This window comes from Arachis hypogaea, chromosome 8, assembly GCF_003086295.3.
Source record: "Arachis hypogaea cultivar Tifrunner chromosome 8, arahy.Tifrunner.gnm2.J5K5, whole genome shotgun sequence".
Taxonomy (NCBI): domain Eukaryota; kingdom Viridiplantae; phylum Streptophyta; class Magnoliopsida; order Fabales; family Fabaceae; genus Arachis; species Arachis hypogaea.
The window spans coordinates 37,754,604-37,767,655 of NC_092043.1; the positions used below are offsets into that span (position 1 = coordinate 37,754,604).

The following is a 13,052-nucleotide window of genomic DNA, read 5'->3' on the forward strand; positions in this document are numbered from 1 at the left end:
GTCAGAAAAAATTTAATTTTTGTACCTTTACTTAACAAGTATGGATTTATGTTTGGAGTGTTTGTGGGTAAAGGATATCTGTGTGAGAATATGTTTAAATTAAATGTTGTAAATACTATTAATAATAATAATATTTCTGTTTATATTGCTGAGTCCTTTGATTTATGGCATAATCGTTTAGGACATGTTAATTTTCATAAATTAAATGATATGATAAAATATGATCTTATTCCAAAATCAATTAAAAATTGAGATGCATGTACAACTTGTATGTTAATCAAGATAACAAGACTTTCTTTTTAAAGAGTACAGAGAAATTCTAAATTATTAGAATAATAGATTCTGATGTATGTGATTTACATGGTTGGCCTATCATAGGTGGAAAGAAATATTTTGTAACTTTTATTGACCATTTTAGTAGATATTATTATATATATTTGATGCATTCTAAAGATGAAGTCTTGGTTAAATTTAAGATTTTTAAAACCAAAGTTGAACATGAAACCTTTTGTTCCGAGGGTTACCTGAAACTGGAGGTCGATCTCGGATGAGATCTTCTGTACTGGTCGGTGCTAACGTGTCCGGCTGGTGGAAGACGGCCGGAGCTGTTGTGTCCGACTTGTTGGACTTGGTGGTGGTGCAGATTTCTTTGTCCCCGGAGGGTGGGGGTACCTACAAGGGACTCCGATACTTAAGTTAGCAAGGGTATTAAGCAGGTATTGAGTAGAATCAGAGTATGAGTTATACCTGGTACTCCAGTGTATTTATAATGGTGAGATGTGACCTTTTGGATAAGATAAGTTAGTTATCTTATCTTATCTTTTATCTTTGAGTTGAGGTCAGCGTATCTTCAATGGAACCGCCTTTATCCCTATAGGCTTGGGCTGCCTTAGGATTTGAGTCGTGTTCCTCTACCCGGGCCCTTTATTAGGCTCTCTCGTTAACTCGGCAGAGTTTTTTATGAAGAAGTCGGTCCGCTTGACCTATAAAGGTCGCTCGCTTTGTCGTCGATCATCCCAGGTCGGATAGCTCGACCCAGGGTATGAACACCTTTGTTAAATGAAGGATATTTGGTGAGTACTTCTTTTGATCTAAGTATTAAATTAGTACCTAATACAAATTTGTCTATTTTACAAATTAAGTTTGCAAAAATAATTGGATGTTTAATGTATGCTATGACCTGTACTAGACCAGATATATTATATGCTATAGGTGCTATAGGTCACTTAAGTCAGTATACAAGCAATCCAAGTAAAGACCATTGGCATGCTGTCCTAAGAATATTAAAATATTTGAAAGGAATAATAAAATATACTTTGTTGTATAATGGTAAACCTTCTGTTTTAGAAGGATACACAGATACCCAGTTGGATAAGCTATACAGAAGATCATGCATCAACAAGTGGTTGGATCTTTAACTTTGGTGGGATGTTGTTTCTTGGGGATCCAAGAAACAAACTTGCATAATGGACTCTAGGATGGCTGCAGAATTTGTTGCTTTGGCAGCAACAAGCAAGTAAGCTGAATGAATGACGTAGAGATTTATTACATGAAATATTAATTTGGCCAAAATCAATGGCACTAATCTTTATACATTGTGATAGCCAAAAAACATTATCAAAGGCTTATAGCTAAGTTTATAATGAAAAATCTAGACACATTAGAGTAAGACATAGCTATGTTAAAAATCTTATTGGCAATGAAGTTATATCTATAAATTTTATAAAGTCAAGAACAAAATCTTGCAGATCCTTTAACGAAAAGATTGACAAAGGATTTGGTATTTAAAACATCAAAAGGGATGAGACTAAAATCCGTATTTTAAATAATTACCAATGGTAAAAACCCAACTCACATCTAAGTAACATCAAGTCTTGAGTTTAATGCGATAAAGTACACTATTAGAGTAATTGCAAGTACTCATAATTATTTCTTTCATCCCAAGGTAAAAAGTACTTGGAACCATAATGGTATAAAGGAACAGGATGAGTTTTGTTCTTAATAGACCTATAGCAAGTATTTTATTGCTAAAGTATTTAATTATGGGATATTTTTGATAGAGTCTACCTATATGAGTGTGAACTAGGCCGATTCTTGGAGTTAAGATTTTACTCTTAAAACGCTCATGAAATGATACAAGATACAAGGCCATGTAGCATACTAAATGTGTCATATTTAACATAACATCTAAATGATACCGAAATTTTATGTGTTACCAGTGCACGCTTGTTCATACGAGTTAAATGGTTCAAAACTTGTCTACCATTTTAAATTCGGATGAGTGAATACCACTGTTACTAGGCAAAGGTTCAAATCACAACATACCTTTACTGAAAGCATAAAACTTTCAGAATGATAGGATTGAAAAGGAATTTTGAAAATGGTGGGGGATTATGAGATATATTTTCAAAATATGTGAAAAGCTATTTTGAAGAGTTATATCTCTTCAAAGAATTCGATGGTCCCAGAATGTTTGAACCATTAAATGGTTTCATGACAAAATATGTTTTTTAAGTTTTTCAATAATTGCTAAATAGTCCGTTTTTAATTTTAATTACAAATTAATCTCATATATTTTATTTAATCATAAAAAATATTTTTTATTTAATAAATTATTATTTTATTATTCATCTGTTATGTTTATTAATAATAAAAAACAAAAACAATAATAAATTATTGATCGTAATAACTTTTTTGACAATCCCAATCGATTAAAAGTTTATCTTTGATCCATTACATCCGTCCAAAATTTTGAAATCGCGTCTTAGAAAATCAAACGATTAGATTAACAAAACAATTGATTGAATTTCAGGACTCAATCGATTGGACTTCAGGTTACCACAAAACAATCAATTGAAAGTGGTAACGCAGTATGGTTTTCGCAAAAATCAATCGATGGGTCATATTACTCAATCGATTGAACAATGATTTGAATGTGAATTTTTTTATAATTCAATCGATTGTTTATATTACCCAATCGATTGAAGGCCGCTATTAAAATGATATATGAAGGTTTGATTGATTGGTATGATAATACAATCGATTGAATTTTGTACGTGACTAATGGTATATTCCAATTCAATCGATTGGTTGAAATGTGACGTAAATAAATTTTTTTCTGCATTCAATTGATTGGTAGGATAATCCAATTGATTGAATTTTGAATCGCGCCGTTCTCAATTTTCATATGGTTTTTATAAATTTTGAATCGCACCATAACTAATGGTTTATAAATCGCTTGAGTTATGGAAAACTTGAAATTCAATCGATTGTTTTATTAATCCAATTGATTGATTTTCTAAAAAACACGATTTCAAAATCCTCGATGGATGTAATGGATCAAAGATAAACTTTTAATCGATTGGAATTGCCAAAAAGTTATTACAATCAATAGAAGATCTAATTCTTTTAATTCGTTATTGTTTTTGTTTTTTATTATTAATAAACATAATAGATGAATAATAAAATAATAACTTATAAAATAAAAATAATTTTTATAATTAAATAAAATATATGGAGTAAATTTGTAATTAAAATTAGAGATGGACTATTTAGCAGTTATTAAAAAATTTAAAAAAATGTGTTGTTATTGGCCATTTAATGGTCCAAATGTTCTGAACTATCGGTGCTTTGTAATTATTTGAAAAGTCATGTAGAATGGTTGTAAGTTGTAACTATTTGAAAAGTTGTATATGTTGAGTACGTAGTTGCATGTACTTCGTACCTATAAATTTCCCCTTTTCATTATTGTTGTACATCCATCTCAACACTTTCTTTACGCAAAAAAAATAGAAAATATTATTATGTAAATTATCATTTAGTGTAAGGCTTGACTCTGTAAGTGTATAAATAAGTCAAAGTGTTCTTCATTGTATTCTATAGGAAATTTGTCAATACCATTGTATATTGGTCGGGGCAAATTAAACCTTAGAGAAAGTGGGTATAACACACAGTGGTGGAGCTTAGTTCAGACAAGGGGGGCCATGGCCCCCCCAAATTTTTTATAAAAAAATTAGTAATACTTTTTTAAAAGATAAAAAATAGTTCAATTGGTTTACATACTTTACTATGACTTACAGTACCCAATAAATTCAATAAGCAACACTCTCTCTACCTTTAAGTTCAAATATAAAAAATTAGATATTTTTATTTATTTAATTTAATATTATTTTATATTTTACTATTTATTTAATTTAATTTTTTATATGATAAAAAATAATAGAATATTCAATAAGTATTAATATTATTGTATTTGTATAAATTGATAAAAAAAATTCAATAAATATTATAAATTTTAATATTTGTCCTTCTAACTTCTTCTTTACATATTCTATAGGATATATATTCTAATTTTTATATAAAATAATAATAAAAAATCAAAGAATTAATACATTTTTTAAGAAGAAGGCTAATATTTAAAAAGGAGAACATATAACTTTTACAATATCAACACCTGTAGATAGTTCTTCTACTTTAATGAATCACGAAGAAAGTTCTTCTACTTTAATGAATCACGAAGAAAGTGAGATACAACCTTCAAAAGTTCAAAAGTTACATCTGATGAGTTTGACTTTAATTTTTTGGAACAAGACTTGAAAACGGCTTTAAATTTGGCAATATCATCCAAATCAGAGAGATGAAATTAGATGAGTTTATCTTAAATGGAGTTCATATCAAAAGTTTTTTGACAATTATTTTCTATCATGGCCCCCCAAAAATTTGTTTCAAGTTTTAACACACACCTTGAAGAATTACGCTATTTGATTCACTATTAACACCTTGAAGAATTACGCTATTTGATTCACTATCCTCTTCTCTCTTACCTCACAGCTCTGTGAATCAATTCATCAAACAGTTCGTGAACATTCCGGAGATCAAGCGGTTCCACAAACTCATTGCTCAGACTGAGGCGATCTTCGATTCCTGATTTATCTCTTTAGAAGCCTTGGAGAGTGAAGAACACTCATCATATCAACCGTTATTAGCACAACTAGCATGCAGTTGAATATTGTTATGAGTTATGACTCCACTCCTAAGTTAGTTAGAATGACTGCCACGCTGGCAATTCTGTTATGACAAAGCTGTAACTGCTTCTGGTAGTCTCTTGTAGAGAAATTTATATACAAAGCACCAAAGACTACGCTATAAGATATGTGAATCAATACGAAAATAAAAACTTTATACATTGATCACACACAAATTCTCATTTGACCAGGAATAAAAGTGAAACTGGAAAATCAAAACAGGCTGCCTATCTTGCCCCTAACGATGAAACGGTAACCTCATTTGCTGAAACTTCATCATCTCTTCCCAAAGATTCTTCATGGTGCGAGTAAACGCCGGCAGCCTCGGCTCAGGCAACGGTTTATCATCTTCCAGCATACGAACTACAGATGACATGTTAGGCCTATCTTCTGGTCTCCCTTGAACACATAAAAGCCCTATCTGTATGCATCTTAATGCTTCAACTTCAATGACCGAATCGCGCACTGATTCATCCACTAGCTCCAAAGGCCTCTCCTCATTCCAGAGCTCCCATGCCTTAAAGAGTCAAAATTATTATTGGCTGATGTTCGGTTTATGCGAATTACTGTGAAGTGTGAAACTTTATCCTTATTCTATGGTATTACTTACATGTCCAAGAAGGTAGAGACGTTGGTGAGGGACGCAAAACTCTCTGTTCTTCTTCCCACTGACTATCTCAAGCACAATGACGCCAAAGGCGAACACATCAGATTTCGTTGAGAAGGATCCGTGCACTGCATACTCAGGAGAAATATAGCCACTGCATTGCATTCAGTGCATCACATAAGAATTCAGAAGGAAAAAATGTTGCAACTTGAACTAGTAAACAATATTTTAGCCTACTAACTATGTTCCCATCACTCTTTTTGTTGTGGCCTCAGATTGATCTCCGGCAAATGTCCTAGCAAGACCAAAGTCTGATATTTTCGCGTTCATGTCTTTGTCAAGAAGGATATTGCTAGCTTTTAGATCTCTGTGTATAACTCTTAGCCTAGAATCATGATGTAAATAAACTAGTCCTCGAGCTGTCCCGCCAATAATTTGAAAGCGCTTTCCCCAATCTAATCATTTTCTTCTAGAATCATCTGCCATGTTGATAATATTCAAAGTCAACATGAGATCTAATAAAAAATGCCACTTAGCTCTATAGCATTAAAAATGTAAGATCTACTCACTATCTTGCTCCTAACAATGATATGGTAACCTCATTTGCTGAAACTCCATCATCTCTTCCCATAGATTCTTCCTGGTGTGAGTAAAATGCCGGAAGCCTCGGCTTGGGCAATGGTTTATCATCTTCCAGCATACGAACTACAGATGACATGTTAGGCCTATCTTCTGGTCTCCCTTGAACACATAACAGCCCTATGTGTATGCATCTCAATGCTTCAACTTCAATCACCGAATTGCGCACTGATTCATCTACCAGTTCCAAGGGCCTCTCCTCATTCCAGAGCTCCCATGCCTTTAAAGATGTCAAAATTATATTGGCTGAATTTCGGTTTATGTGAACTACTATCAAGTTTGAAACTTTATCCTTATTATTTGGTATTACTTACATGTCCAAGAAGGTTAAGACTCTGGTGAGGGACACAAAACTCTCTGTTCTTCTTGCCACTTACTATCTCAAGCACAATTACACCAAAAGCGAACACATCAGATTTCATTGAGAAGGATCCACGCACCGCATACTCTGGAGAAATATAACCACTGCATTGCATTTAGTACATCACATGAGAATCGCGAAAGGAATATGTTACAGCTTGAAACAGTAAACAATATTTAGCCTACTAACTAAGTTCCCATCACTCTTTTTGTTCTGGCCTCAGTTTGATCTCCGGCAAATGTCCTAGCAAGACCAAAGTCTGATATTTTCGCGTTCATGTCTTTATCAAGAAGTATATTGCTAGTTTTTAGATCTCTATGAATCACTCTTAGCCTAGAATCTTGATGTAAATAAACTAGGCCTCGAGCTGTTCCGCCAATAATTTGAAAGCGCTTTGCCCAATCTAATAATTTTCTTCTAGAATCATCTGCCATGTTGACAATATTTGAAGTTAACATGACATATAATCAACGATAAATATGAAAGAGAACGATAATTCAAGATGGTTTAAGGAATGAACCAAAAATAAAGGTGTCCAAACTCCTATTGGGCACGAGCTCATAAATCAAGAGTTTTTCTTTTCGTTGAATGCAACAGCCAAGAAGCTTTACAAGGTTGCGATGCTGAAGTTTTGCAATTAACTGAACTTCATTTTTAAACTCATCCAGTCCTTGTTCAGAGTCAATGGAAAGCCTCTTCACAGCAATCTCTGTCCCATTTTCAAGTGCACCCTGATAACAATGGTTAGGACAACACAATATGTGGAGAATAATAACATGACGAAATTATTCATATCAATTACCTTGTATACAGATCCAAATCCACCTTCTCCCAATTTGTTGTCACTAGAGAAGTAATTAGTGGCATAAACTATGGTTGATAAATCAAACATTGGAAGATCCATGTCATCCTTTTCCCTTTCGTGAGCCCGTTGCTTCCACCAAAATATTTCTATAGAAATGGGAATGATTAGCAAATAGCTATTTATGAGAATGTCAAGAAATTCATGTTGATTTGTTAACTTTGAAAAAAAGAATAAAAATTCTTCAAGCAAAAGATTTCAAGACTAATGGGACTGCAAAATTATAGTTCTTCCAAATATCACTGCAAAATAGAAGTAGTCACATGTTAATATCATGAACTCACCTGGTTCCTCAAGTTTCTTTCTCCATAGACATAGAACCAGTCCAAACATCATGCTCATAAAGAACAAAATGGAGCCAACAATCATGCCTACAAGCTTTTTCTTGTTTGACTCATCACCTGAGGTAACAAGGTTCAAGAACATTGTTCTTTAATTCTTTCATTACATTGATGTATTGCGAAAATATAATGTAGTAAATCATAAATCAATAAGAACTTAAGAAGACAAAATGAACTAAATGAAAAAAAAAAAAAAATCCTTAAAGGGGTACCTAGCTCTGACATAGGTAGTCGAATATAAAGATCTTGTCCTCCTTGTCTCATATCAATCAAATCATGAAACCAAAGTATGCAACCACTTCCTCCGCCACGGACATCCAAATTGGAATATGCCGTACAGGAACAATTTTTCCTACACAAGGCCTCACATTCCTGCAGGTTCATGGTCATGTTATGCCAAGAGGTAGATGTGTCAGGCAACACCACACCTGAGTGCTTCTTGAAACCATCTTTGCTGCAACTTAATGGAGTGATCCTAACACAACCATCAGACCAATACATGTCCTTCCACTTTCTTGAGTATTTTGGAACAAATCCTTCTAGGCATGTGCAGATTGGAGCCGGAGTGACTCTACAAACAGAATTTGCGCCACAGTGCGCATACTTGTCACATTCACCTTCTGGTAAAGAAAGAAGTGTCTCCCAGCTACTGGTTTGTCTTGACCAATGCAGAAGCTGCACACCACCCCAAGGGGTCACCACACTTCTAATAACACTATATGCATGTAAAGGTTGGAGTTTACAAATTAGCTCCTTATCAATGAAATCATAATCAGTTGGCAGTAATTTACTATAGCGCAAATAAATGGTAGCTCCTGAAAACATAAGTCCATTCCAGGGTCCTACTCTGACCATTATAACCGTTCCGTTTGTTAGAACAGCTTGTGGATAGCCTCTGGGGTCTATTCTGAATTTGAAGTCTCCATGGCCGGGATCATCAGCACTTTTCGAAGATGTTAAGGTTCTCTCTATCCCTGTCACTGGATCCCAACCTATCTTTGATCCTGGTAAGAAAGTATCGCCAAGAAAATCAAAACTCTGCCACAAGAAGTTCTCCTCATTATGGCCATCTTTGACAACAAGATTTCCTGAGACCAGGAGCTGTGCAACCGGATTCTCCGCTTTGATTGACATGGTGGAAGACCACACAGTGCTGTTGCTGGTGCCATTAACAAGGAGAACAAGTCCTTGATGGGTTACTTTTAAAACTCCAGAGGTATCATTGAGTGCAGTTTCTCTGTTGGCAACCCACACAACTGTTAAAGGGGACATATTATGGTACCAGATACCTACGTATCGGCCCTTTGAGTTTCCAGGACTGAAGAAACCAAGTTCAAAGATTCCTTCATGTGAAATCAATGTCTCTCCATCGCTGAGGGATTGAAAAACGGTTATATTGTCAAGTGAGGTGGAGGTTCTTAATATAAGTGAGAATAGAAAGGACCAAGACCACAGCATCTTCAACTTTTCCATGTTTTTTTTTAATGATGAACAACTTGTTTTCACTAAAATACAAGAAAAAATAGTAAAGAACTGATTTTAGTGGGTTAGTGTTTAAGCATAAAAACATGTTTTATAGAAAAGGTGGATACTACAATGAAGATGGCATAATTGTCTTCATATGAGTATATTTCTTTTTGACCTTTGGATGATGGATTGTATGGTTAGATTTTGATATTTATAAAAGTGTTGTTTTTGTTTAAAGTGTGGCTAAATAAATAAACCACACTTTTAACTAAAGTATCTTCATGAGAAGATATTTTTGCCATCTTCATTGTAGTATCCACCTATAGAAAAATGGGTGTTTCAACAGAAAAGAACTAACATAAAATCTTGTTTAAGTCTGAATAATAATAAAAAATGTTGTGGAATAAAACAAAAGTAGGCAAAATGTGTGATGGTAAGGAAGGCGGAAAGAAAGTAGGTAAAAACTAAAAAAAGAAACGAAAAGGCAAATTTTTCCGCTAAAGAGCTTTCACCGTACAAAGGAAATATTTAATAATTCTATCTTGCATCATACCCAAGAAGAAGCACAGAAAAATACAAACTAAGTTTGGGACGGCAATGGAGAATTTGTCTTCTTTGGATTGCATTCTTGACGTATCAAGACAACGTGTCAGTGCCTTGTTAAAGTTGAACACGCCCTGATAGGTAGCTAGATAGATAAATACAAACTAAGAAAGACGTGTCAATCTGCTAGTTTGAAGCATGATGGAAGTATGGAAGTGTACTATACAGTATAAAATGATGATGGAGTTGAAACTAAAACAAACTTCTTGACAAATCACTATTTAGAGCATTTCCTGTGGATTAATTTTGAATATTATTTTTTACTTCTACCGTAATTCAAATGATATAGAATTAATACATTCTGTTGTGATAAGAATGGAACATCATTTCTATTTCTATATAAAGCTCACATTCTTAATAAAAAATAATTTTAAATAAATGTTGAAATTAAACTTCTTTATACATGTATAAATAAAGGTTTTTGTCTCAAAAAAAACAAACAAATAATAAATCAAAAATTAATTCTCTCTCTTTTTTTATTGAATAATATTTCTCTCTCATTTTAATATATTTCTCTTTTATTTTATATACATTACATCATATAATATTAAGTGAATAGATAAATTTCTTATATTATAGTGACCTGCGAGTATATTTATATTTCTATATTTTATATTTATTTTTTTTTATTTATTTTTTTGCAACACGTTATCAGTACGAGACTCTGATCAAATTTTTAGAAAGACTCAAGTAACAAATTTTTATTATGTCAAAACTCTCTCATCTTGAATTCAATGCTCTTGATATATCTGGAAACAATTATTTATCATGGATGTTAGATGCTAAAATTCATCTTGATTCAATGGATCTTGGAGATACCATTAAAACTGAAAATAATGCATCCCAGAAAGATAAAGTCAAAACCATGATTTTTCTTCGTCGTCATCTTGACGAGGATTAAAAAATGAATATCTCACATTAAAAGATCCTGCAGATCTTTGAAAAGACCTTGAAGAAAGGTATAATCATCAGAAAACGGTGATACTTCCTCAAGCTCGATATAAATTGACGCACTTGCGTTTACAAGATTTTAAATCCATAAATGAATATAATTCTGCAATGTTTCGAATCACCTCACGAATGAAATTATGTGGGAAAAAGATAACTGACCATGATATGTTGGAGAAAACTTTCTCAACCTTCCATGCCTCGAATGTGCTCCTGCAGCAGCAGTATCGAAAAAAAAGTTTAAAAAATATTCGGAGTTAATTTATTGCCTTCTTATTGCTGAACGTAACAATGAATTACTTTTAAAAAATCATGAAGCGCGTCCAGCTGGCGCCGCCTCATTTCCTGAAGTAAATGCGGCAAATCATTACCCTAGAAGAGGTAAATGGCAAGGTTTTAATAACAAGAAAAATCATGGAAGGAAAATGAATTATATTCAAAAGAGAGGATCTCACCAGAAGTGGGATAAAGAAAGAAATACCGGGCAGAATAAATCAACAGAGGATAAGTGGTTCCGTTGTGGTGGAAAGGGCCATTGGTCACGTACCTGCCGTACTCCAAGGCACCTAGTCGATCTTTACCAAGCATCTTTGAAAAAGGACGACAAGGAAAAATAGTCGAATTTCGTTTCAAATGATGCTGAAAATTTCACCACTCATTATGATGTATATGATTTCTTTGAGGATCCTGAAGAAAATATTGGTCATTTGATCAATGATGGAATAGTTTAATGTGTGAGATTGTTAAGTATTCATGTAAAGAACTTATTATTAAGTTTTATTTTCTATGTATTTAAGTTTCAAATATGATGTATATAAATAGGTGAATTCTATGATGTAGAAAGAAAGATTTTTCTACATGTGTATGTTTGTGTTGTTAAAAGAATAGTGTGACAAGTGTTTAAAAAGAGAGTAATTGAAGAGACAAGATTTGACATGTTGTAAGTAAAATATAGTGTATTTTGTCTTATGTAACATGTAAATAGTGTATTGATTAAATAAGCTCATTATATTTATGTTAATTAATTATTAAAGATAATATTGGACTTTGTATGATTTTTTTATTTTTGGACTTTTTGAATATACGCTCTCTCTCTCCAAAAATATTAACTTTACACACAAAAATTTTAGTGTGTAAAGTTTTTGTGTGTAAAGTTAATATTTTTGGAAAGAGAGAGAGCGTATATTTAAAAAGTCCAAAAATAAAAAAATCATACAAAGTCCAATATTATCTTTAATAATTAATTAACATAAATATAATGAGCCTATTTAATCAATACACTATTTACATATTGCATAAGACAAAATACATTACATTTTACTTGTAACATGTCAAATCTTGTCTCTTCATTTACTCTCTTTCTAAACATTTGTCACACTACCATTTTGACAACACAAACATACACATGTAGAAGAATCTTTCTTTCTACATCATAGAATTCACCATATAAATAATAAAATATTAATGTTTATGAATTTTGAAATCATTAAATATGTCATGTTTTAAAATAAAATTTTAGTATATGACATTAATTTTATGTGCAGTATTTCTTAGAAAAATAATTTCGATCAAGTATTCAATTTAACTGTGCATACTACTCATTTTATTATTATTTGTCTTTGAAGAGAATGACAAGGATATGTAATGAAGATGTATGCCTTGTAGATAGTGCAAGTTCGCACACTATTCTCAAAAGTGATATATATTTTACCCATCTGGTGCCAAAAGAAGAATGTATTAATACTATTATTGGCTCAGGTAATGTGATAGAAGGTTCCGGAAGAGCTATAATTTTGTTTTCTGGAGGAACAAAATTCATAATAAATAAAGCACTATTGTCTACTAAGTCTCGAAGAAACTTGTTGAGCTTTAAAGATATTTGCCGAAATGGATATCATATTAAGACTATGAATGAGAAAAATCATGAGTACTTATGTATCACAACTCATGATTCAAATAAGAAAGTTATATTAGAAAAATTACCCTCACTTTCATCTGGGTTATATTATACCAAGATTAGTGTAATTGAATCACATGCCATTGTAAACCAGAAGTTTACTAGTCCAAATGAGTTCATAACTTGGCACGACCGATTGGGTCATCCGGAAATAACAATGATGCGGAGAATTATTGAAAACTCCCATGGACATTCACTAAAGAACCAGAAGATTCTTAAAACTAGTGAATTTTGTTGTGCTGC

General features: G+C 32.7%; 2 protein-coding genes across 2 annotated transcripts; both read right to left on the reverse strand.

Annotated features, from left to right (window-relative positions):
* Positions 1–5,037: 5,037 nt before the first annotated feature.
* Positions 5,038–6,031, reverse strand: LOC114924322 (G-type lectin S-receptor-like serine/threonine-protein kinase At4g27290). Its single transcript, XM_029288525.2, has 3 exons — positions 5,873–6,031; positions 5,635–5,785; positions 5,038–5,541 (listed from the first exon to the last, which is right to left on the reverse strand). Exons 1-3 carry the CDS (start codon positions 5,959–5,961, stop codon positions 5,263–5,265), a joined length of 519 nt encoding a protein of 172 aa, XP_029144358.1. The 5' UTR covers positions 5,962–6,031; the 3' UTR covers positions 5,038–5,262.
* On the reverse strand, positions 5,951–9,404 carry LOC112707328 (G-type lectin S-receptor-like serine/threonine-protein kinase At4g27290). The gene is made up of 8 exons (XM_029288524.2): positions 8,047–9,404; positions 7,778–7,894; positions 7,434–7,582; positions 7,152–7,362; positions 6,821–7,058; positions 6,585–6,735; positions 6,201–6,490; positions 5,951–6,110 (listed from the first exon to the last, which is right to left on the reverse strand). Coding segments are annotated over exons 1-8 (2,418 nt in total). The 5' UTR covers positions 9,308–9,404; the 3' UTR covers positions 5,951–6,109.
* Positions 9,405–13,052: the final 3,648 nt, after the last annotated feature.